This window comes from Trachemys scripta, chromosome 3 (assembly GCF_013100865.1).
Source record: "Trachemys scripta elegans isolate TJP31775 chromosome 3, CAS_Tse_1.0, whole genome shotgun sequence".
In the NCBI taxonomy this organism is placed as follows: Eukaryota; Metazoa; Chordata; order Testudines; family Emydidae; genus Trachemys; species Trachemys scripta.
This window is the reverse complement of record NC_048300.1, coordinates 2,354,552-2,381,712: the sequence shown is the minus strand read 5'-3', so window position 1 is coordinate 2,381,712 and position 27,161 is coordinate 2,354,552. Positions and strand designations below refer to the sequence as shown.

The 27,161-nt window shown below is 44.1% G+C and overlaps 1 protein-coding gene across 2 annotated transcripts in view; it reads right to left on the bottom strand.

Annotated features, from left to right (window-relative positions):
- Positions 1-26,745, bottom strand: part of ACSS1 (acyl-CoA synthetase short chain family member 1) — a 52,824-nt gene extending 26,079 nt beyond the window's left edge. For both annotated transcript variants that reach the window (XM_034763935.1, XM_034763936.1), the window contains exons 1-3: positions 26,613-26,745; positions 9,552-9,751; positions 8,023-8,198 (exon numbers count right to left, since the gene is read on the bottom strand). In XM_034763935.1, the coding sequence (XP_034619826.1) occupies positions 8,023-8,198; positions 9,552-9,738 (363 nt within the window). In that variant the 5' untranslated portion in view covers positions 9,739-9,751; positions 26,613-26,745. The remainder of the gene's footprint in view (positions 1-8,022; positions 8,199-9,551; positions 9,752-26,612) is intronic.
- Between the last annotated feature and the right edge of the window lie 416 nt (positions 26,746-27,161).

Genomic DNA, 27,161 nt, shown 5'->3' with positions numbered 1-27,161 from the left:
TCCTCTGGAATGGTGGCCGAAGCATGAAGGGGCATATGAATGTTTGGCAGATCTGGCATGTAAATACTTTGAAATGCCAGCTAAAAAAGTGCCATGCAAATGCCTGTTTTTTTAATCACGATTAATATTTTTGAGTTAATAGCGTGAATTAACTGCGATTAATCGACAGCCCTCAATATAATATAACGTACTGCTCACAGTCCAACTAGTTCTGAAGAACGTTTACCCTGAAATGTCATTAGATGGTCAAAATGTACTTTACATATTCCAGATCCAATAAAAACTAGATGTATTAAAAGACTCAGCCTCTTTCTGCTGGTTCTAATTTCCTAATTCTCTTCCTCTCCTGGAACAATCGCACCGTCACTTTCTCACTGATTTTTACTTCTGAATTATTATACCATACCCTAGGCTTCTTGTCTCTCTTGCTTTGTTTATACTGATTTGAGCCAATTACGTTTGAGAAGAGTAAATCTGTTTCTTAACCATCATTTCAGAAATAATTCAGCAGCTGAGCATCCAGTAAGTGTCCAGAGTGAACTGGTACATGAGAAATAATTTGCGGATCAGGCTGTAAGCATATGCTCTGATGAGTCATGTTATCAAGCACCTGAACCCTGCATGAAAGTGTAATGAAATAACTACTGGTTCATACGAGCAGTGGATTCAGTTAGTTCAGCTGGGATATGGGAGAGGTTGAGGTCTCTCTTAAGGGCAGAGATCTGGAACAGATGTCCTGCAAAAACAACTCCTTTAGGAACAGCTTTTCTTGGAGAGAAAGTTTAGACTGAAATGTATGTTGCTGTAACTTAAATGACCAGTTAAGTCAAACCCTAGGAAGGGGATAAGCTTGGACTATATCTAGCGTGTGTAAACTCTGTTCAGAACAGGGTACCTGTTACAGAATCATTTCATTTTTACTGGCTCAGTACTTAGCGCTTGTTTCTTCAGTGCCCGTACTGATCTCTCTATTACTGTTTCTTTCCATCTGAAGAGGAGGGATGTTTTAATTTTCTTCTATATAAACTGCTGGAGTTCTTCAGTAGTTACTTATGGTCCATTATCAAACACCATCTTCCCAGGGAGTATACATAATGCAAATAAACTCCTTAGTGGTTTTTGTTAAGGCTGTTGTGGATGCTGAAGTTACTTCTTACTGCTGCTGACCTATACAAGGAAGCATCATTTATCTTTCTCAGGAAAATTAATATGAAGGCACTGCCATACTCAAGTCAGCCATTTGCCCAGATGCACAGGTGCTAAGGTTAGAGTGTTCAGAACTATCATATGCAAATTCCACAGCCTTTAGCTCAATCTTAATCAAATCCTGAACACAGAAATAGCGTCTCACTTCAGCCACCATGTGACATGTCCCAGAATGCTCTCTGTGCAGATCCTGTCGCATTCTTGCTCCATAGCATGGAGAGATTATCAAATACATTCCCCTGAGGTAAACCACCTTGTTCAGTTGGGAGACTATCCTTTCTCACTAGTGTTCCAAAGCCTCCTCTGCCACAAAATTTGACTGGCCATTTATTGTACACCTACTCATTTGGGAGGGAACAGGATCTTTCCAAGGCTCTTCAGCAGTATTCTCCAAGGACACAAAGCAGTTAATCAGTGTATGAACCAGAGAAAATGTCCTTTTTTCCTATGGAACTCTCCCAAAAATTCAATGCAACTTTAGTAAACCATCGCCATTACTAAGTCCTGCTGATTCTGGCCTTCAGTATTGTAACAATAAATACATAAGATCAATGCCCAGTGTGCATGTTCAGTCATCCAATGTTGGTACAGCTGACTCAAGGGTCTGGGTACGGTAACTAAGCAAACTTTTCAATTACAGTGATATTAGTGGAATTGTATCATAATAAAAGGTTCATTGTTATAAACAGAGATTCTTTTCTTATTTATGTCTCCCATTGCTCCCTCTAGAACAGTGGTTCTCAACCACGGTTACACGCATACCCCTGGGGATATGCAGAGTTCTTCCAGGGGTACATCAACTCATCTAGATATTCGCCTAGTTTTACAACAGGCTCCATAAAAAGCATTAGCAAAGTTAGTACAAACTAACATTTCATACAATGACTTGTTTATACTGCTCTATATACTATACACTGAAATGTAAGGACAATATTTATATTCCAGTTGATTTATTTTATAATTATATGGTAAAAATGAGAAAATAAGCAAATTTTCAGTAATTGTGTGCTGTGACACCTTTGTATTTTTATGTCTGATTTTGTAAACAAGTAGTTTTTAGGTGAGGTGAAACTTGGGGGTATGCAAGACAAATCACATTCCTGAAAGGGTAGAGTAGTCTGGAAAGGTTGAGTGCCACTGCTCTAGAACAGTGTGTTTCCATACTGCCTGCAGCATAGGGTTGTCTCTAATTGGGATGGTAAAGACCAGGCAGGGTGGGGACAAATCCTTTTAAATCTCTGTAAAGTGCCATGCAAAGTTAGGGCACTGTATAGACCACAAATAAAGGGGGGGAAATGGGGACACTTTGCCAGGATACGGTCCCAGTGAGGGACCCAGCCAGAAGGCCACAAGCTCATCACCATGAGAAATACATTCAGATTAAACTGTGGACATTTGAATTTGATTAAATGTTATTTATACAATCTCCATATGTTTATCTCTATGCATCTATCCATGTGGGATGGGACAGGGGCCCAGGTTACGAGTGTGCCCTGGGTCCACTGCCATGTTCCTTGGGGGTGTGCTTTTATGTAAAAAAATATTTAAAATATAATACATTAATAATTAATAAAGACAACGCATCTTTTCTTGCCATTTTCAGCCATATGCAATATCACAACTCCTACTCTTTATGGTGATACATCACAGACTCTGTGGAGTGGTGTGTGTCATAATACCCCAAGGCATTGATTGTTCTTGCTTTTGTTTTCATTTTTTTGAAGTACCATCACACTTCTCTAACGATTTCCATAGCTTGTCACTCTGCAACAACTCACATGAAGATTTAACATGGCTGAAAGATCTCCCCAAAAGGGTCGTAGAAATGTAGTAGACTTGAGATGATCATTCTTCAGAAAACATTTTTGAGCCTGGCTGCCAGGACTACAACTGCAAGCTCTTCCTCAGGTGCATCAAATCTGTGGCACAGAGCATATTCCAGATACTCCACATGTGGCTGGAAAACTGACAGGTAGCCTGCTTCCCACAGACTCTGTCCAGTTCTTGGGGAGTGATCACTTCCCTCAAGCTTCTTTAGGCGTCTGTCTGCCGAGATCTGTGTGACTAACTGCAAGTGCCCTTTAAACACTGTAAGGAGACCTGTATTTACAAGCAAATATGCCTCAGACCCTGCATCTAGTTCGTCACTTCTAAGCATTTGACAAATCAATCTTACCAAAACAAGCGCCCAATAGGGTCAGAAATAAATTTTACACATCAGGCAAATGATAGATCTCATCATGTCATGTATTTATTGTGACCTTTAGTCAATGCATATTCTGATGGTCATATACCCAAACCAGGCAAGACAAAGTTCCCACGTGCTCCACAGCAAGATGGACTTAAATTTTACAGCACAACCAACTGGTACCTGTGACACTCCAATGCAGCAGTGTAGGTTCAGTTCAAATTTGGAGTAATATTAGTGAATTAAATATGAAAATGAATAATTTAGTCTGTGTCAGGATCTTGGGCAAAGGCCGGTAGGACCTTGAGAGCCAGGAACCGAAGCCAAGAGTCAGAGTCAGAGACAGGCTGAGGGTCAATCCCAGGCATCAGGGTCAGTGTTGAGGTTCCAGGGGTCGACTGGGAGTCAGAATCCAAGTCAGAGCCAACATCAATCCCAGGAGTTCAGAAGCAGGGCAGTCATAGCAACCTCTGTGGACTGTGGGTCGCAGGGGGCAGCCAGGTTACAATTGCCACCAAATGACAGTGTGGGGATGTTGGTTGCCTGCAGGCCTGGGTTCAAGTCCTGCTGATCCGTACGGTATCCCTGTGTCATTTATTTTAACACCGAGTTCAATTTCTTTCACACTGTCCCCCTATTTTCAATGTGTCTCAGATTTCTGTATTAAAAACACACAACTACACCACAAAAAAGAGAAGCTAGAAGTTTTTGTCAACTACTAGAGAAAGGAATAGTTAGGGCTTTCGGTACCTTGGATTGCATGGAAGGCAGTTTGGGATTGTGGGATAAACACGGTACCTGAATGTTTCTACTAAAATGATCAACAAGGAAAGACTTAATACCACTGATAATTATGTTGCTATTAAGCTTCAGGATTAACTGGTGCCTGGTTGGTTTACATCTCTCAGAGCAATAGTTTCAGGTTATCTGCAGACTCGGGGAGACATCACTGCCCCAGTTTATACAGGTTCATGGACTAAGATAGTTTCTGACCAACACGGCAGGCTTGTTCTCGCTAGTGTTTATTATTAGCTGTACCTCCTATTTGACTGGAGCATACTTGGCCCAGTACATGTATTTTCACTCCCGAGTAGTGTTTTAGCTGCGAAGTTGGGATTTCCATTGGCCAAAGTGCCAAGGTTCTTTGTTTATTGCTTCTGGCAAACTGACACAGCTACTCTGCATCAAGCTGCATGTTCCCGGTGTAACATCTAAACCACATTTTAATGGTCACTCCTTTCTCCCCCAGGCCATGAGGACTGTAAATATTCCCAAACAATCATTCTCAGTAGAGATGGGACAATTACACTGTCCTTTCCATATATTAAGGCCTCTCCTGGGTCTTGTTTATTCCTTCAGCTCCATACAGTATGTCCAGTTTTGGGAGATAAATGACGTTCTACAGAGCCTGACAGAACCATCCTGGCATGTTCAAACACAGCATGGCTACGACTGTAGTAGTAATGATATATTCTGGAATTCCTGAAGCACTTACTCCTTGATGCTTAGCACTGCTGCAGGGAGAGAGGATTTGGGGTAATTTCCAAGCACCAGGCATTGCAGTCCACTGTGGAATGGAATTCAAAGGGCCATCTTCTCAATTGATGCAGCTGCAACATTTAAGGTTCCTGTCCACACTGGGGAGAATCTGTTGTAGTCTGCTCTGGTTCCCCCAACGAAAGACATTGTTCTGGTCATTGCAATTAACCAGTACAGTCAGTGCCTGTTAAACATCTAGGACACCTGTTGTGTGTAAATGCAAGGCTTTTTACAGGCAGCAGAAGCTCCAGACACTGTAAGTAACACCATTTTGTTTAGAGCACTCTTAGGGCCAGGACCGGCTCTAGGCACCAGCAAAACAAGCACCTGCTTGGGGCGGCACATTTCCAGGGGCGGCACAGCAGATGGTAGCAGTTGTGGAGGCGCAGCTGGGCCTGCATTGCCTCAGCCACACAGTGCAGGGCGCAGGGCATCTGCAGCACGCGGGCGCCACTCACAACCTCGGCCAGGTTGTCATGGTGCACCTCGCCCATGCCGGCCGTGTCGATGAGCAGGCGCAGTGCCCCGTAGCTCACCCCCTTCATCCGCAGGATGTCCGGGGACTTGGCCGCCAGCAGCGACTTGTGGGATCGGATCCACCGGCGGGACACTTCAATCACCAGGTCCGGCTCCTCCGAGACCAGCTGCTGCGGGCTCCAGGGCTGCGCTCCAGCCTGTGGGACAGTAAGTGCCAGGCGGCGGCCGGGCAATGTTGCCTCCTCCTGCCTCAGACTCGGACGCGCGTTGTTAATCACCCGCTGGCTCTTCACCAACCGGCTGCAGGAGGAGGCTGCTCCGGGATCCTGCTGCGGGGCTTTGTCCCCCGCCCCGGGCGAAGTGAAGCACAAGGAGGAGCTGAAACCGCTAGGAACTTGCAAAGGGAGTGCGGCGCTTTCCCCACCCCCGCTGTCCTCTTCCCCAGCTGATGCGCTCCCTTCCATGGAGCCGGGCGGCTGCTGGCTGCCCTTGCTTCTCTCCGCGTCCCCCAGAGCTTTCCCCGGTGGCCCTAGCTGCTGCCCCACTCCTCCACAGAGCCTTTCTGGACAGGCCTTTGCCTCCCTGATATTCCCATCACCCGAATAAAGGACACAGGATAGGACTGGGCTCTCCATGGCTCTAGCAGAGGCTGGACCTGGCTAATGTCCCCCGTCCCCCGCACACACACACACTCCCAGCTCAGCAGCACAGTCAGCCACCCCTTCGCCTTCCTCTTCTCCCCCCTCCCTTTTTACTTTTTCTTCCTTTGCGGTTTAAGGTTGAACGTTACTGTGGGTTTTCCTTGCTCAACTCTCCTTCTTGGCACATGGTCAATTTCAGCCTTGTTTCCAAGCCTGGCCTCCTCTCACATGTTGACAGCAGAAAGAGGTGTGGGGCAGCTGTCCCTGCAACCACTCGCTGCTGAACTTTTCAACTCCACTAATTTCAACATCGGTTAGATATCTGTAACCATCATATGTTTGCTGCAGCTTGATTGCTCAGACTTTCCGTGAATGGCATTGACAGATCAATGTATAGTAATAAAGTATCTCACTTCCTGTTTCTTGGGGGAGTTTGATTTTTTTTGCTGGCACAATTTAATTTTCTATGAGCCATTTTCCTATTTTTTTTTTCTTCAGAGTAAGTGAAACATGTTCTTTAACAAGTGAGAGATCATTGAGTTTTAACAGTTTTGATTTACCTAGATGTTCCTATCAGCCTGCATGCATCTCCCAAGATCCGTTTGACTAATTGCACTGTTTTATTTCAGCTCAAAGAGGAGCTAAAGATTTTCCTTGGACTTCCTGCTCTGAAATTTGCAGCAGCAGAGTCAACTAAACATGCTGATGTGTGATTATATCCTGCGATTATTGCCCCAATATGCAAACATGTGTAAAAGGCAAAAAAAATGGGGGGGGGGGCGGCCAAAATTTTTTTTGCTTGGGGCGGCAGAAAACCTAGAGCCGGCCCTGCTTAGGGCCCAGATTAGGAGAAAGGTGCTGTAACTATTACTCTGATCTGGGGAAGGAGGTTAAGTCTAGGACGGTAGAGGGAGCCCTAGAGTAGGGATGTAAAATATTAACCGGTTAGCCGGTAAGCATTAGTCTTACCGGTTAACCCGCCTTAACCGTTAACCCCCGGGCCAGCCAACTGGCCGGCCCCAGCGGCCCCGCCCGGAGCAGCCCCAGACTCACCGGCCCCGGCCAGAGTGGCTCCAGCCCCAGCCGCACCGGCCAGATCGACCCCAGCCACGCCAGCTGGCCCTTTCATTGGTTAACCGTTTAAACAAAATATTTCTTAATCGTTTAAACAGTTAACTTTTTATGGTATTTACATCCCTACCTTGGAGTAAGCAAAATTGGTGATTTAGGATTGAGGGGACACGTCTACAGCGGATAGAAGCCCAATGGCATAGCTGCGGCTGGCTTGGGTCCGCTGACTTGGGCTCCCACGGCTCAGGCTGCAGGGCTAATGATTGCCGTGTAGACATTCAGGTTCAGACTGGAGCCGGAACTCTGGGACCCTCAAGCCGCAGTCCAAATGTCCACACAGCAATTTTTCAGCTCCAGAGCCCAAGCCCCAGGAGCATGAGTCAGTTGACCAAGGCCAACCATGGGTTTTTTATCCCTGTGTAGACATACCCTTTGTTACGTGTGTCAGAGAGGCCAGACTGAAGCCAGCAGTCTGCATTTGTAGCAACCAGATAAAAGAAAAAGACATTGAGGTTTAAAATACTAAAAGGAGAGAAAAGAAAATACATAATTGCTTCAAATTCTTTTAATCTACCACATTTATAAAATGAGACTACACAGACCATATAGCTATTCCTTGTCAGGATAATGCACAGAGACGACACAGCAACAAAGACCAATATCGAATAGTCTGAGTTATTTACAAGTGTGTCCATTCTAGATTAAACTGATCGTACTTTCTCCTTGGCTCTGCCAGCAGGGCCCTTACATAGTCATTTGAATAATACAGGTTCTAGCCCTGCCTCTGACTTTCCCTGAAAATGTGTCGGTTAATTGGCATGGGGACCTGCTGAGATATAAGCATCACACCCTGTAGGAAATAGCTAGCTAAAAGGGCTACATTTAACAAAGTCAACGTACTTCTTCAAGAGGAATGTCACGATTACCCATGTGGACTGTGCTGTCTGTTCTCTGAGCCACGAAGACATGCTTGACACTTGGACAATTCTTTACAGCTTCATCCACAGTCTTCTTCAGCTCTACAACTCGTCCTCCCCTGACTCCCTGGTTGTAGGTAATGACAGCTTTGCAGCCAGCTAACGAGAGAGAGATTTTGCAGACCTATCAGTTTGTTTTTCACTACCGTCACCCTGTGTCACACATAGGGATGTTAAGTAGCATATTACAATGGAGAAATTCTATCAGACGGTAACAGCCGACATCACTGACAAATCCTCCTTGTAATACACTGAAGGCAGGATGGCCTTTGCAATCTCTAAGGTAGAGGAGGAGAATTAGGGCCTGATCCGAAGCCTACAAAAATCAATGAATCTTTTCACTGATTTGAACAGGAATTGGATCAGGTCTCTTAGTGAGTAAACACCATCTTCTTCCACACAGCTCTCATACCTTTTCTATGGAGTAGATATTACAGCCCCTTCAAATCTTCCATTAAACCCCAATCCCAAGCAAATTCAGTGTCCTTTGTTTTGTTTGTTGTTGTTTTTAGAGATGCCAGTGGATTTCTAGCACCCAGTTAGCTCATATGGGGTTTTCAGGATTTCCGGATTTTCCTGGGAGCCATATCACAACTGTACCAATTCAAAATAGCACTTCAAATTGCAACACACATTTCATGCTATGTTATTTATGGAGCAGATATATAGCTGTATAATAAAAGAATGTTTACCCATAACCCCTACACTAGTTACCAGAGATAAGAGAGAAGCCAAAACCTTTACCTGCCCCACCTAGATTACCTTCTATTCAAAATACTCTGAGACTTAATTCCTCGTACTAGTCATACAGAAAGATGACTTTTTAAAAGATGTATTTGTAATAATCATAGCACCTAATGTTATGTATTAAACCTCTGCCTTTCGATACTTTGTTTCTGTGTTGTCGATCACTGGTTTATCGAATTATATTATAAGCTCTTTGGGTAGCAACTGTCTCTATATGTTTATACCGTGATTAGCACAATAGGGCCCTGCTCTTTAATTGGGGCCGTTAGGCACTTCAAAAAGACAAATAAATAATTATACGCTACAGAGTTAGCACTTCACAAGAATGCACTAGGAAACTGTCACTTCACTGTAAGAGAACATAACCAGCCTCCCCTTCCCCCCAAGAAGTCTCAGTTTTCCCTACGGTTTAAACATTATTTGACAGCAATTTAAAACTGATTGAATGTTACCGTGATTTTAAAAGCTTATTAAACCCACAGGCGTTCATGCCAATCAGGAACACAGAGAGTCAATGCAGTGATAGTACTCTGATGCGTCTGCTAAGGAGAGAACTGAACTTCCCAGTAAAATGAGAATAAGCCAACCATATTCTGGGTGTGCCTTTCTTTGAAAGCTGAATGTTGAATCTGGATCAAAGGATCAATCCTCCAAGGAGCAGAGCACTTTCCGAATATGCTTGTTCATCATTTTAAAACTACTTACAATCAATGATCCTCCCAGCTAAAGATTCGGCACTGAATCCAGCAAAGACCACTGTATGAATAGCACCAATTCTGGCACAAGCCAACATGGCAGCCACAGCCAGTGGAGTCACAGGCATATAGATTGCAACTCTGTCCCCTTTTTGTACTCCATATTTCTTCAGTGTGTTGGCAAGACGGCAGGTCATGTCCAGAAGTTCCCTGCAGCATAGAAAGACAGTTTCTTGTCATTTTCACCTGCAAGCTGCTTTACATTCACGTAATCATAATGAAAGATTTAGGTCTACACAGAACAAACGTATGAACCTGAACCCAGAGGGTCACGATGGGCAACTGCTCATCCACCTTCAAAGCTCTTATCTGTATAGTCCCACAAAGTTCAATCTTCTCCACCATACTGTCCAACTTCTCTGGGGATGGCTATGCCACATGGGAAGACGTGATTGTATCATGGGGTAGGCATACCCAAGCTAACCTTATATCTAGCTAGCCCAGGTAATCACAGTCATAAAGGTGGTGGCATGGACTTCAGCGGAGGCTACCAACCCCACCAAGTAGGTACCCAGGGTCCCCGGCTGGCTTGTACTCGGGCAGCCAGCCTGTGCTGAAGCCCATGCCACCCTGTCTTCACTCCTATTGTTACCTGTGCTATCTGGATTAACACCAGGAGAGGTATGCCTACCTGTGCCACAATCACATCTTTGCTTGCAGTGTAGACATACCTATATGAGGCCACTGGGGAGCTGGTGATATAGCACAGGCTGAAGTGCCAGCAGTTTTCAGTCCATGCCCAGATCTGTATCTCCTTTATATTTGATGTAAACAGTGCAATCTCCCAGCTTTCTCAGCTCCTAGCCAAAATCAACACTTGCACATAACCAATGCAGCACTCAAAAGAGAAACTGAGGAGACAGCCACAAAATAATGAAGAGGAGGCTATTCAGAGATATGTGGAGGCAAGAAATGGATTGCTCTTGTGATCACAGGGTTCATACGGACACAGATTATCTTTAAGGATAGGGTAACATATTTAGATTTACAGATTTTAAGGCCAGAAGGGACCATCATGATCATTTTAGTCTGACCTCCTGCACATCAAGCTACTAGAATTTTAATCAAGCTCATATGATTTTATATGAATTTTGGTTTATGCTAGTTCACTTTTCCAAGCTGTCCACTCATTTCTCAATCCAATTCACCATCTGGTAAGATAATGATTTTTAAAAAAAAACAATTGTTTGCTGAGCAGCTAAATTTAGTCCCCAGTAGCATCTGCTATTCTCACAAACACCTTCCATTTTCTGCAGAGGCAGAACACCTGGCCATGTGACTTAGGAGAGACACTCCCAGAGCAAGCTGCCTTGGTCTTCAACAGTTCAGGCTGCCTCCATCTCTCTAGAGAGTGCACAGCAGCCCTTCAATGAAGTTCACTGGACATGCTTTCATCAGAGAAAGCATTATTGTATACTGTCTTTAATCCAGGTGGGCATCTGTACTGGTGATAAACAGGGCTGGCTCCATTTTTTTTGCCGCCCCAAACGGCGAAGCGAAAAAAAAATAAAGCCGCGATAGGCAGGACTTCAGCGGCAGCTCCACCGTGCCGCTTCATTCTTTGGCGGCAATTCGGCGGCGGGTCCTTCGCTCCAAGAGGGACTCGCCGCAGAATTGCCGCCAAAGACCCGGACATGCTGCCCCTTTCCATTGGTCGCCCCAAGCACCTGCTTCGTTACCTGGTGCCTGGAGCCGGCCCTGGTGATAAAGTCAATGGGAGCTGCATATGCAGATTAAGTATATGCTCCTAAGCATCCAAACTGCATTAAGAGACAACAGAATGTGAGTAGTTTTCAAAATCACCTCAGGGAAGCAGAGACTTAATTGCAACAAAAACAAAAGTTGAAACTCCTCTGTCCGTATAGGGGAGCATACTGATAAAGTAGAGACGCTTCAGAGAAGAGCCATGAGAATGATTAAAGGATTAGAGAACATGCCTATAGTGACAGACTCAAAGAGCTCGATCTGTTTATTTTAACAAACAGAAGATTAAGGGATGACTTGATTGCCGTCTATAGGGAGCTACCTGGGGAACAAATATTGAATAATGGGCTCTTCAATCTACCAGAGAAAGTTCTAACGTGATTCAATGGCTGGAAGTTGAAGCTAGACACATTCAGAGTGGAAATAAGGAATACATTTTTAATGGTGAGAGTAACAATGGTGTGGACAGTGAGTAACAGTGGAACAATTTACCCAGGGTTGTGGTGGATTCTCCATCACTGACAATTTTTAAAACAAGACTGAATGATTTTTTCTAAAAGATCTGCTCTAGTGATTATTTTGGTGCAGTTCTCTGGCCTGTGTTATACAAGAGGTGAGACGAGATGATCACAATGGTCCCTTCTGGCCTCTGAATAGATGAATGAACCTATGACTAACGTTAGTGGAACAATGTAGGTGGCAGTAGAATGGACAGTAATGTGTCTTTGTGTTTTGCCAGGCTGCCTAAGCCAGTGGTCTCCAAAGAGGATCCTTGGGGGTGCACGGCAGCAGGAGCACTTTTTTTTTTTTTTTTGCTTCAACACGGCAGGGGGTGCATGCTCAAAAATTTTTACTGATGGGGTGCGCGATCCAAAAAGTTTGGAGACCACTGGCCTAAGCAATGCAGAATTGCAGTAGCTGCATGCCTATTACAATATTTGTCTCCTCATATTAATCCTGATTTTCAAAGCTGCTGAGCAGCACAGCTCTCAGTTACTTCAGTGGAAGCTCTGGCTGCTCAAAACCTCTGAAAATCAGGCCATACATTCACTTAAACAAACAATTTTGGCATCTTGGAGCAGAACTGCAGTAACTACTTGATGTTTCAGAAATGTCTAAGATGCAAGGATAAACACTGTATTTATTTTACATGTATGAGAGCAGAGGCAGAGTGAAATATGCCCGAGAAACTAGTCTGAACAGTATATTTTACAAGAATGTGATCAACAACTGGGTCATGCTCCTTACAATGTATAATTTCATTACAGTATGACATTATTTGGAATGGTGTTACAGGGGGTCATTGTCACAAGAACCAAACCACAATCCAGTTCCTTGTAGAAAGAAACCCAAAAGCACTGAATAAGAACAAATGGACTATTCACACTGCTTGTCCATGTGACACATTGGGTTAACGGCAGAAATGTTCCTCTAACAAACAAAAAAAGACAGCACTGTGCACTTCACAGATTGCAATTTCTCATACATTTCCTTCAACATCTGTATTGTGGAAAACAGACCAGAACTGCCACACCATGGGGCAAGATATTGTCACGTTTCACAAATAAAACAGGTCTAAGCATGGTTTAGTGCTTGGACTGAAGAACTCCAAGAGCAACCCAGATTGCTCCAGGATATGGTATTGGTAAAGGCGCTAGCATGAGCCAAGTAGCCAGAGGGGTAGGGAAAGCTCTGGGGCCCCGTGAAGGCACCAGGAGCTTCAAGCTGCTGATGCCACCACAGCCCTGAGGCATGGCAGGGAGATCACATGTGAGGAAAACTCTCTCCTAGGTTCTGAAATTCATTGGATCATGGTGTCTGTGGTGTAAAATATCTTATCTCCCCTAGCACCACACTGGTACATTGGGGTCAGTACTGACTCAGACAGGAAAGTACCCTCTAGTAACTCACCCACCCCCATCTCTGCAGCACAGTGCCCTCTATCACATTAGGTCCAGGGATGGCTTCAGGATTTTTTTGACAGAAGCTCATGATATTTTGCATCCAACCATTAAAAAGAAAAATTGAATCTGTCCTACTCTCCCCTGCCACTCTTCCACTCGCCAGCAAAAACTAACTCACTCTTGTCTACACAGACCACACCGCATTATGAATTAATATGGCCGAACCACACAACCTTGCTAAGGGTAGGTCTATACTATGGAGACTATGCCAGCCCAGTCCAGTAGTGCAGATGCAGCCTACACCTGCTCACACAGCCTTCAGCCTGCAAATTCACTCCCAGCTAAAAACATGAGCACTCTGATCAGTCATTCATGAATTATACCCGGGGAGACACCTGCAAATTCTTGATCCCAGCCTTGTCCCCCAGAAATGTGCGTCTTGTTCAGTAGTGTGCTGGACAGGGCAAGCTCACAGAAAGTCCCTCATCTCATCAAAGGAAAATGCTACATGCACCACCCTTGTTATTCCAAACGGAGTTTCCCACACTAGTCCAAACACGCTGGTTAAGATAAAACAATAAGATAAGTTAATTAACTACAGAAAGGTAGATTTTAAAAAGAGATTGCAAGTGATGATGCATACAAGTCAGGATTGGTTACAAAAGAAAATAAAAGAGTAAAATGGAGCTAATACTTAACTGAACAAGCTATGAGAACTTAAAAGCAAAGGTTTTATCTCACCATATGCTTTCACATAAATTTCACAGGCTGCGTCTCCTTTCATCCTGGGACCCCACCCCTTTAGTTCAGTTCTTTGAGAGTCCTTGATGTCATGAGCAGAGATGAAGGAGGAGAGAGGTCATTTGTGTTGTGTGTGTCCTCCATTCTTATTCCCTTCCCCCCACCTTGAGGATTACCCCTCCCCACACTGGGGTGCAAGCAACAAGTAGTCTCTTGTGGATGTGAGGGTGGAACTGTCCCTGTGGTTAAATGTAAATTTCTTATTCACACCTTCCCATTACTGGAGAATGGCAGCTTAAGCAAGTGATAGCTCTTTAACACCTGGCTGGGGTGTCAGTGTGTCTTTGTCTCTGAAAAACTGGTTTGGGCCTGTTTTTCTTAACGTTGGAGCATGTTATAACAATTCTACACAGCAGAATCTTATAACTTTACATAAATGTTGATACACGTATTTTACCAGGACAATAATGTTCAGCAGTTTATGAATTTTCAAATGATACCTCACAAGGCATACTTTGTACAAAAATATATCCTAGTCTTGTAAAAGTGGTCCACATAATAGTATAGACCAGCAGATGTGGGGTAATCTGCCCCTTACATTAGGTCTCATCCTGATCTCTAATAGCTAGAGATTGCAAATAGCAGCTGGCTTAAATCTGAAAGCATGTTTAATATCCCTTCCAAGATTTTTGTTAGCAATAAGTTTTCTAACTCAGAATATTCTTTGTTATCCATATGAATGTCCAACTTTTTTTCCCCTTAATCTTGCTATGTTCTTACTAAACCTCATTGACTTCCTGTGCAATGAGCGCCCATATTCTTTTTACTTTTTGTTCTACAAGGTAACATAACAGGAATAAATAACCCTATCTATAGTTCACTTTATGATGCTCTACGCCAGTGGTCACCAACCGGTCGATCGCAATCGACTGGTCGACCCCAGGGACTCTCTCAGTCGATCGTGATCTTCGGTGATGCTGCTGGGCTGCCAATAAGGCAGGCTCCTTGCCTGCCACGGCCTCACACTGCTCCCGGAAGCGGCCAGCATGGCCCCGTGAAGGAGGGCAGGGGTCTCAGCGTGCTGCTCCTGCGTGCAAGCACTGCCCCCGCAGCTCCCATTGGCCAGGAACGGGGAGCTGTGCCAATGGGAGCTGAGGGGGTGGTGCCGGCAGAGAAGGGACACAGTGGTGCATTGTCCCCTTCCAGGAGCAGCGTGGGACCAGGACAGGTAGGGAGCTTGCCTTAGCCTCGCTGTGCCACCGACCGGGAGCCACCCGCAGTAAGTGCCACCCAGCAGGAGGCTGCACCCCAACCTCCAGCCCCCTCCCGGAGCCAGCATCCCATACCCCCTCCTGTACCCCAAATCCCCTCCTGCACCCCAAGCCCCAGCCCTGAACCCCCTCCCAGTCAGCATCCCAAACCCCCTCCTACTCCCCAAGCCCCTGCCCCAGCCCTGATCCCCCTCCCAGAGCCAGCACCCTATACCCCCTCTTGCACCCCAAACACCAGCCCTGAGCCCCCTCCCAGAGCCAGCACCCCACACCCCCTCCTGTACCCCAATCCTCTGCCCCAGGCTCAGCCCAGAGCCCCCTCCCACACTGTGAACCTCTTGGCCCCAGCCAAGAGCCCACACCCCCTCCCAAACTCCAGTCCCAGCCCAGTGAAAGCGAGTGAGGGTGGGGGAGAGCGAGCGACGGGGGGTGGGGGGAAACGGGATGGATGAGCGAGGCAGGGCCTCAGGGAAGGGGCAGGGTAGATCCTGGGTTGCCCTTAAATTCAAAAAGTGATCTTGGGCATAAAAAGGTTGGAGACCACTGCTCTACGCAGAAAGGCCCCATAGAAATGAGAGCTATATAGGTGTGCCCATGTGGACACAGAATGCAACCAGTGTGCAGTTTGTTTAGTCAAATCATTTGGTTTCAGAGTCCTTGTTTCAATGTAATTTTTAAATACAATCAGGACTCATGGCACAAATTACTGTTACTCTAACATTACGTCAAAACATCACCTCAGGCTTCCAGGTACAGTTCAGATCTTCTTTAACACTTGAGAGTTATGATAATGAATCAAACATAAAATGTAGCAAGACAAACAGAAATTGCTTTTGCTGATCAGCTGGGCTGTACAGGAGGAAATTAGCCTGAAGCAGATGGTTGTGAGCAAGCAGGATGACAACCTCTTAACCACAATGGAAAATAAAAATACGTCTGTGCTTTTTAGTACACTACCTGCTTGTCCTGGATAGAAATGCCAAAAAAGCCCTAATTCAGAAGTTATACTCTAGTTGTTTAAATGCTTGTTTATTTACTTAGCTCTCAGGAACAGCATTTGTAGAAACACACAGGAACTCTCATGACTGATCTTGAGTTATTTGCTCAATGACTGAGCTTGAATGAGTTAATAAGCATTAAGACACAGTTACAGAACCTTAGGCTCTTTTTTCCATTGACCTATTAACTTTACATCCCCTTTGCACCTTAAAAGCACAGAAGAGGAGGACAGACCCATGGCTGCTAAGCCACTTGGACGTGGGGTCCATGATGGAAGAGACCTGGAGGGGAGGTGGCTATTAGAAGGTGGGGCAGCTGGAATCTACAAGGAAGAAACTTATATAAAATCCCTGTCCGGCAGGAAGCTACTTCTGCAAGTCTTGTGTTTCCCACCTAGGCTACACAGCACCTGCCTCGTCCCACAAGCAGACATCCTCTGTGGGACTGAAAAATCATGGAAGGGGAATAACTTACACTGTTTTAAGCACTGTAAACCCCAAAGAACTTAAAGGTGGAAAAAAAGCTGAGTAAAGTAGCTATTTCCTAGACTCTCTCGCTCTTCTTGCTGGCAACGTCAACCTGCTCCCTCAGGATGTGCAGACCAGAGTTCCATGGAGAGGAAAGAGGCATCTATATGGGAGAGTGGCTTTTACCCCAGAGCTGCTTTTTCCCATCTGCACACAACAGGAGTACAGGAACCAAACAAGAACCACCCAAAGCTAAATAAAGTATGAAGGTTATGAGGAAGTGGGCATAACGGAACCCCAGTAGGAAAAGTCTCGTAAGGAAATGTCCATACAGATGGGTACGATATTTATAGAGGAAGAAGGGAGGGAGGGGGTGGAGTTTTACATCAAAAACTTTTACACTGCAAGGGAGATAACTGACAATGCAGGGTGTGGTGGGGACACTGTAGGATCTACTACAAACCACCAGAACCAGAGGAGAATGAACAATCTTGGAGCAACTCGCAAAGGTTTTCTCATCTGCAAGACAGTGTATTTGTAAGGGAATTTGACTCTCCATCGGCCAGTCAAACATCTAAAATATTCCTATACAGAGGGAAGGCAAGAGAAGCCATCTAGATCTATGGAGGAAGTGACAAAATAATACGGAAGCTTGGAACCCGTGATCACAAGCGCCTTGAATTCATCAAAGAATGGGTTTATGAAGAAAGGGTGTTAGATTTTTGGGAAAGTCAAACATTTAGTGAGTATGGTGTAAAAAGAGGAAGCATTAATATTCACCAATCTAAGAGAAAGCTGGGGAAACCCCTCTTAAAGACACTCCAGTTTATGGGACAACAGACTGCAGTTCCTCTGAAAAAGCCAATTCCAAGAGTTAAGAGCTGGACAATGAGGCTTCATAATAGGGCTGCTCAAAGCTCGGTAGTTAATAAAAAAAACCTGTACTAGAAATGAGAAAGGGGGAGGCAACCAAATTCACAGAGTCAGTTGCAGTCTGCAGAGCGAAGATAAAGACAGCAAAGGCAAATGAACTCCTGCTAGCAAAACGGGCTAAGGGGAATAAGAAGGGCTTTTACCGACGTAAAAAGGAAAAGACCCGGGAGACAACAGGTCCATTAATAAATGAAGATGGAGATAAAATTAATGATGACCCCAAAAGGAATGAGATTCTGAACTCTCTTTTCAAAAATTTGTCTTTAGCCAGAAAAATAGAGACAAGAAATTTGAAAAATCAGTTGAAATGAAGGATTGACACCAACACAAAACTGGAATAATGGTCTCACAAAATGTTACTTGAAAAATGAATTGCTACTAGCCTGGAATACAGCATGGCTAACTGGCCATAAACAAACGGTTACATGTCCGTTTGGGGGAGGGTATCGCTAGTGGCTTACTTTAGGAACCCGGGCTATGTCTGGTCTTATCTAATATCTGCAACAACAATCTGGGCGAGGAAGTAAGCAACTTCTTACCCCAACCACTGTCTCTAGTCTCAGGCTCCTCCTAAACCACACACACTGTTCAGTCTCTGGCAGAAGTGAAGGAATTGGGGGGAAATCAATTCAATTTTTAAAAAATTAAAAACGGACCCTGTAGGAGTTGAATCGATAACTGAAGAGCCACGCTAGCAACACTCTGATGCTCTCCGCCAGGGTGCTGCATGGCTAGCCTATTCTTCCGTTGAATTTGACACGGCACTATTAGGAATATTAGCAGAAGGGAGCTAGCGTGCACATTCCTGCCTGCTAAGAAGCAACAGCACTGCTCTTGCAGCTCGCTCCATGGCCATGGGCCTGGTCTAAAGCCCACTGAAATCAATGGACTTCCGAGTTTTTCCATTGATTTCAAAAGGCTTTGGTTCAGGCTTCATGTGTGGAAGCACCATGCCAGAAGGAAGCGTGGTGCTGGGATAATTGTCACTTTCTTCTTTGAAAAGTTATTGTTTGCTTTCCTTTTCTTCTGAATGCTTGACAAATGCTGTGCAAGCTCTCCGAGCTGGCCCTATTAATCACAGCAACATCTGCTGGCAAAAGCACAGAAAACTGTTGAACTCAGCCAGCAAGTCATTATCTGAGCCAATGCTCCTGCTAAAATCATAACCTAATGAATGCAAACGTTTTTCCTCTTCTCTCTATGGTACCTCTATTAAAAGCTCCTGAATCACATTTTTCCATTCCTTCCCCGCCAAGGACAGAAGCAACAAGGTCCTCAAAACCCACCGCCCAATACCTGGAACAAATGGCTGACAGAGCCACCAGTGCTAAGGGCTCCTGGAAAAGCTGGCTGTTATCAGCATGTGGCTGTGTTCTCACCATGGCTATGAATGTTCTCCTATCTTATTGAAACATTTCCCAGTAACTCTGGTGTTATCTCTAACTACAGCAAGATCATCTACAGTTCTCTAAAGGAAAGAGGCTAGTTATTTTCACATAAGAGACCACATCAAATACTCTTTCTGGATGTGGTATTTTGCAAAATAAATGTATTTAGATCATTTTCCTAATAAATCTGATCCCATATATAGTCACACTACTGTAGTTTAGAATGTTATAACACTAACTTGTTAGTCTGAATCATCTTTAGGCACAAGCTACACAAGCCACCTTCTTGGGACCTGAACTTTTGAACCCAAACTGGCTCAACATCTCACATGCTGACCCCATCTTTCCATGCAGCAGCAGGATTTGAGCTGAAGGAAATTCACCACCCAGCCAGTTCCTCCACTTTGAAATAGGACATCGATGGAAATGTAATACACAGCCCAATGTCCCCATTCAGGATCTAAAGGCTGCCAGTACTTGCCTGAGGATCCACAGATTATAGTCTTGGTTTGAGTCCCAGGTACAAAGTTAATAAAAGGAAAAGCAACCTGTTAAATCTCTGACAGGTTTCAGAGTAGCAGCCGTGTTAGTCTGTATCCGCAAAAAGAACAGGAGTACTTGTGGCACCTTAAAGACTAACAAATTTATTTGAGCATAAGCTTTCGTGGGCTACAGCCCACTTCATCGGATGCATAGAATGGAACATATATTGAGGAGATATATACACAAAATACAGAGAGCTTGAACAGGTGGGAGTTGTCTTACCAACTCTGAAAGGCCAATTAAGACAACTCCCACCTGTTTAAGCTCTCTGTATGTGTGTATATATATCTCCTCAATATATGTTCCATTCTATGCATCCGAAGAAGTGGGCTGTAGCCCACGAAAGCTTATGCTCTAATAAATTTGTTAGTCTCTAAGGTGCCACAAGTACTCCTGTTCTTTTTGTTAAATCTTTGTATTAGGAGGGTAACTCTGGTTCCTAACCAACTGCCCTCTGCCACTGTATTTCTTTTACCTGTAAAAGTTTGTAATTGGTTATAAATCTTTTTTTCTTAGACACTAAAAATGTAACACTTCCAAACATCATGGCATTTGTCAAAGGCAGGTGTCATTATAAGCAAAGTGCTGCAGAATTATCCCACATCTGTTCTTAGGAACATTACAATAAGTTTTGGGCCCTACCAGGGAAAAATTCTGATTTCACATGTGAGTGAATTCAGCAGAAGCAATGTGTGCAGAGCTTTACCCTAAATGATCAAACTTTGCAAATGCAATTGGTCAGGTGAATACATTTTTAGTACAACATCAACTGTTGGGTATTTTCAAGTTGGATCACTTGAAATAATGCCCCCAAATCTGCCAGTACAGAATAGCACCACAAATTAGCCTTCGTTTGTTTTAGAGTCACTACAGTGAAGCTAAAATGCCTTCAATTTTTAATAATGCATAATAGCTCTGTGTTACTGACCTTTGTGATCAGCAAAGACAAACTGAAATGGAAATAAAACTCAGTACAAGACATACTACTGTTTTAAATCTGACTTTTTGGAATGACAGCCTCAATCTAAGAACCTAATTTAAAAAATAGGTATGTAGTGCATTTTCACTTTAAATCTTTATGGATTTCGCTTTAAAGATGAAAAGTGCCATAACACTCTCTAATGCCAACTCATAGAGAATGTAAAGAGTTCCATAATTTGTTCAGTGACGAGATTGGTACCAGGTCTCTAAAGTGATACTGTGAGGCTAAAATACTTATTTATTAAAAAAAAAAATCTCCTTTACTTGGGTTACTACTAATATGTTAGATAATTAAAACTGAAAGTTTTGTAAAATGCTATTTACTTTTCTGCTATTAATTCTGTTTATTTGTCTTACTCATTCTGGCCAATGAAGATAAACTAGAGAGTTTCACTTTCATTTCTAGTTAGTTTCAAGTCAATTCAGCCCAACAAGGAAGTGCTCAGTCATAAACACCACAAGAAAATTAACCTTTAAATACAAAACAAAATGTTTGCTTTCATTTTTATGTTAACATGAAAAAAATCTGATAATACTAGATTTTGTAAACCTTTTTTGTTTTAAGCAAAAGTTCTTTTTTGGCCCAAATTAGCTGAAAGTATCCCTTTAACCTCTGTAATGTGATATGCTTCTTTGTACATCCTGTGTAAAAAGAGAATCTTTTTATACCATTTTTAAGCAAGATCTTTCCAGGAGGACACTACAAAGCTTAATCTGATGTATTACAAATGTGTGTTTCTGTTTCCATCTTTCTGTATTCTTGCATAAAACAGGATGCCCCGACTATACATGCAAAAGGCAGTGCGGCAAATCAACAGGCCACTCTTAGCTGCATCCGACCACTACAATAGGGATCCTCCTCTGTTGCTGTACAGAATTCCATGTCGGCCAGCCAGCATGCTGCAGAAATGCTTACTGCAACTGATCTCCGGAACAATTTGTTCACTACTATTGCTGGCTACTTCTCCTTGTTTTGAAAAGCTGAACGTGTACTAGCAAAGTTTCTGTTGATCGCATTTTTTTTCATGAAGCTACACCCCTTCCAGTGAATTGGCTGGCCTGTGACTTTAGCCAGACCCTTTTTCACTGTGTTAAGATTCCATCATTACTTAAATACGATGCACACTGCAGGGCCACACAAATACGATGAACCCCGACTCCCCTTGGTGAGTGGTTACTCAAACAAGTAGTCCCATTCAAATCAATGGTACTACTCAGGTGAGCAACTCTGCACTAGTGAGTAAAGTCTCCACAATCTGACCCCAAATTTGTGAATTGTAAGTGTTTTTATTTCTCTACCTTACAGACCTCCCTAGGGACATATTTTTATTTACTTAGAACTAACTAGGTTGTGACTCAGACTACATAACCACACAAAGTGAGCAAGAGGGAATGAGAACAAAAGCTGACATCTGTTTTCAAACTTTTTCCATAAACATTTGAGCCAATACACAAGAATGTTCTAATGTTTCCCCACCACAAAAGGGATATAAACATGGCCTAAGAAGTGGATTCATTTAGAAGTTCTAACGAGTATTCACAGATATTTTTTGTAAAAGCAGCAAAGAGTCCTGTAGCACCTTATAGACTAACAGACGTATAGGAGCATGAGTTTTCGTGGGTGAATACCCACTTCTTTGGATGCATGTAGTGGAAATTTCCAGGGGCAGGTATAAATATGCAAGCAAGAGTGAGTAAGGCTAGAGATAACGAGGTTAGTTCAATCATGGAGGATCAGGCCCTCTTCTAGCAGTTGAGGTGTTGAGATATTTTTTGGTCAGCTCTACTCCCTTTTACTCTGTATGAAGAACAAAACCAAAAACCCCAGTTTTACTGAAGTGTCACCAGGAGGCTTTGCTCTAAATTTACAAGTTAGGAGAAAAGCAGTTAAACTTATGACTCATCCCAATGGTCGACAAAAGGATTCAGCCAATTAGCAAAGTAATGTTTGTTATACATGCATCATCAGTGAGCTGGTCATTCTGACCTCATGTAGATGGGAGTTAAAGGTGTGAAGTTAATATATTTGAGCTAATTCATTTTAGAAGTCTAGTGTAAACAAGGACCCCTATGGGAAATTCTGGCCCCATTTCAGCCAACGGGAGTTTTACCATTGACTTCAATGGGGCCAGGATTCCACCCTCTGCCGTTAACCTCTGCTGAGCTAGTCGAGTTAACAAGACATTGATTCAACCTACTTAGCATGTGTTAAAGGCAGTGTGCCTTCCCTACTCTAGACTTTTATAACCTGTTTGCTAATACATGCTAACATCACATCTTTAAAACCTAATCTATACAAGGCCTTTGAAAATGAACATGCAAGGTGCTGAGCACTCTCTGTACCCAATGATCTCCATGGGAGCTGAGGGCGAAAAGCACCTGACCGGATTGAGTGCCTTACCACAAACATGCAATTGGACAGCTGACAGCTGGCTCTCACTACACTGGCTTCCCTCCCCAGCGAACATCAAGCTGTCTCTCTCTTGCTCCTGATGCCTTGTCTCACTCTAACAGCCGGCTTCCTCAGACAGGCTATTGCCTCTGACAACCAGCTTCAGACATGTCCCAACAATGCTTAGCTCCTTTACAGCACTTTCCATCCATGTACCTAAAAGTGCTTCAAAAAAGACAAATCTCATTATCCCCATTTTACAGATGGGGAAGCTGAGGCACAGAGCAGCTTAGTGACAGTGCAAGGACTAAAACCCAGGTCTCCTAATATTCAGTCCAGTGCCTTGTCTACTGCACCACACTGCTTCCCTGAGGAAGCAATGCTCTCCAGTGGCCTATAGGATAGGACATGCTCACCACTGAGAGATCACTTATAATTCCTGTCCTCTGTTTCAAATTCATCACTCTGTCTTTTGTCTCCACTCTCCTAAGTTATCTTGCTTGTCACCTGCTATCTCCAGTAGCTCAACAGTGACAGCTTGTCCCTCCTAGCAACAGTTGGGCGTGGGCTAAGGTCCCTCTTCAGAGGAGTTAATTCATCTTTATGGCAGTTAGTCCTATATCATCTAATAAAACTATTTAAATCTAGCTGGTAAGGGCAGAGATGAAAGTCTGCACAAAGCTGTTTGTTTTAGCCAATTCCTTCATCAATCTTTTTGGATAAAGAAACATTTGAACTAACTTCCAAGAAAAAAGTACTTACCTCCATTGCTATAAATACAATCAACTTTGCTGATAACACTCCCTTTTGCATGCCTGACTCTGTATGTCCTCATGTGAACTGGAATGCAGGCTGCAAGCAACAGCCACAGTAGAGGGACCACGTGTGCTGTGGTGCCTTAGTTCAAAGTGGGATGAGGAATTGGTAACGTTAGGCTGGATTGGCACATTGCAATCCGGACTGAGTAAAGGCCAGCGTGTCACTGCACTGCTCCAAGAGCAGAGCCGGGAACAAACTGTGATTCTGAGAACACCAATTCAGTCCCTCGCTCCACAGGGGAAGTAATCTGTGCCAGCCCTTTTCCTGATGCAATTTACTTCCCTCTCTGTGCTGGCCAGCATATGGGGGTGGGAGTAGAGCCAAAGTTGTGCCTACCCCTTCCCTCCGCCTACCCATTCCCTGCCCACCTGAGTGAAGAAAAAGTAGTGTCCTTCCCACCCAGGCACAGACTGGCAATCCAGATAGGTGCTTATACTATGTCCAGGCGGCTCATGCAACTCATGACTGAGCCCAATAATCCTTCTATCCTATAATACACCTCTATCCCGATACAACGCGGTCCTCGGGAGCCAAAAAATCTCACCATGGTATAGGTGAGGCCGCGTTATATCAGGGTAGAGAGAGGAACCACTCCCCACCCCAGCTCACCTCCTCTCTGCCTCTGCCTCCTCCCTGAGCGCGCCGCCGCCGCTCCGCTTCTCCCTCCCTCCTTCCCTTCCAGGCTTGCCACGCCAATCAGCTAGCAAGCCTGGGAGGGAGGGGGGAACCGGAGCTGCGGCGTGCTCGTGGGAGGAGGCAGAGCGGAGGTGAGCTGGGGAGGGAGGGCCCCGGGGAAGGTTGCAGCAAGTAACGGGGGGCGCAGAGGAATCGCTTCAGCTCATCTCCGCCTTCTCCCCTGAGCGCGCCGCCGCTGCTCCGAAGGCAAAGCCTAAGGGGGTGACTAAGACAGATTAAAGCTATGTTTGTGCCCTCCAAATTCTGGGCCAGCACTCAACCTCTGGGGCTGCCCTAACTTAGAGAAGCTTCCCAGAGCCCTTTATAAGCTGCTTTTCTGGCTAGCACACAGAGTTGCACAGGAATACGTATGCTATCCTATGCCACCCAAGGACATCTCCACTCTGGGACATTACCTGTCACAAGGCACAGGGAGGTCTCCCTGGGTTCTGGCACAAAGGGATGGAACATGGCCCAGAATCAAGGCCAATATGTTTAGCAAAAATCAGTCAAGGTTTCCTTAACATATTGTCCTTGTGCTACAGTTACTCACTAATCATATCAGAAAGATGATAATGCACCTGCAGAACTGATCGTTTAGTAATTCCATGATCCAAACTAATCTACTTCTTCAGCAATTTTATAGCTGCTATAACTGCCTCATTATGATTACCATTGAACAGCACTATAATTCTGCATTGCCATAAAATGTATTCAGTTGCAAGTCCTGTTTTTTCTACTGACCAGCTCACACACTTGAACCAGCCCTCTTTTAAAGCAACACTAACAAATCCTGAAGTTAAGAAAGACTATAGAACCTACAGGTGTTCAAATAAATTCAAGGAATCCCAATCATCCATACCTTGTAAAGAATATTCTGTAGACATAAAGGTCAGATTCCAGCACACACCATGTGCCCTATACACTACTCAAGAGAACAAGCAAACTTAAAGCTGCCTTGAGTGGGTTGCTGAGGATTGCCCAAAGGTGGGGGAACCCTTAGCTATCACAGAGACAGTGTAGCCCTCACCTCTCCCTGCATGTAGGGTCATGCCAGCCATGAGAAGGGGCGTGGCTGAAGTTTACCGCACTCCACCAATCCCCAGCTGATGTAACTGTCCCTAGGGTCATTACAAACTGGTATGGTTTCGAGCACCCTTGAAGCTACTCTAAACTACACTGGGACAGTGTAGGTGTAGACAGGGAGCAGCAAATGGTTCTTTTGAGATTCCCCACTTCAGATGCACCCAACTGGGTGTGCCTTGAGTGCAGCTGACGGTTCAGCCCACGGCTACATTATGAATACACAAACAGCTCAATATTGTTTTGCATATTTAGATAACCAACACATTTCTACTGTTCTGAAAAATTACATGTAAAATTCAAGGTTTGCCATCAGTGACGAAGATTGCTTTTTTTCCCTGTCATTATTATTCACAGTACAACTGTGCTTGAAAAACTGGAAAATAAAAGCTCTCTGTAACAGTGGGTTAGCATCATTAGTCCAATTCTAAAATGGGGAAAGTGAGGCACAGCGAGGCTAAGGGAATAAAACCAATTTTCCCAGCTCCCAGCCTGGCGTGGGATATCATCACAGTTTCACATGACAGAAGTGGGTAATCTGACAGCATCTCCACATTTTAATTGACTGAAAGCCTCCACTTCTAGTACTGTTCATGTTAGAAGGGGTACTAAATTGGCAGAATTTCTTTGACAGCAACAAGGCTATGCTTGTTTATACCAGCAAAGAGCTTGCCCTTAATATTCATGTTAAAATATGCTCATTTGTGGGTGTGTGAAAGCAGGGAACCTCGCCCATCCCATGCAAAAGAGAGAAATAATCGCCTGCCAGGACCCAGAATGCAAAGGAAAAGGGCACATAATTCTGTCGAGAGCTCTGACAAGCCCCAGGCAGGGCCTCATTTCTGGACAGGGGCATGGTTCCACTTCCTATGCAATGGAATGACTGAAGGAAACATGCCACACCTGTTAAATGTAGGATAATGCATCCAGGTAACAGTGCTCCTGCAGTGTGTCCATTCCCATCCCCAACATTGCTCTGCCTCTAGAGGAGGCAGAAGATTTAATATAGATATAATAATATTTCAGTGCAACAGCTCTTTAACTAGCCAGTAAAACTGCCATACTGGTATACAAGACCCATTTTACAGCAATCCAAGAGAATGTGCCATACCTGTATGTGATTTTCACTTCAGTGCCAGGCTCATCTTTCTCCCAGATCAAAGCCACTCTGTCTGGAGATTGATGGACATGTTGGTCTAAACAGTTTACTGTATGAAAAGAAATATTTAAGAAAGCATTTTATTTGTTTTGTATTAAAGTCAAAGATGTTTGCAATTTGGCTAACTTAGCTCCCTGGTCATACATGCATGGAAATGAATATGAGGTGAAATATCAGAAGTTAGCTAAATAGGCATACAATCATCCACATTATTTGGAAAGTTTTTATTTAAGCTATTCACAGCGATGCACTGGTCGTCATACCTCAATTTGATCAGTAAACAGCCTTATAGAAGGGCACCCACATGAAAATCCTTGAGCCAGATCCTTGGCTGGTTTAGATCAGTGTAGCTGCACTAATTTCAAAGGAGCTATGCTAACATACACCTGCTGAGGTTCTGGCCTGCTGTGTATGCAAACAGAAGAACCAAAATTGCCTGGTGCCACTGATGCCACTATTGTCTTTTTTGACCCAGAGAGAAGTGTTTTATTGGACAGCATC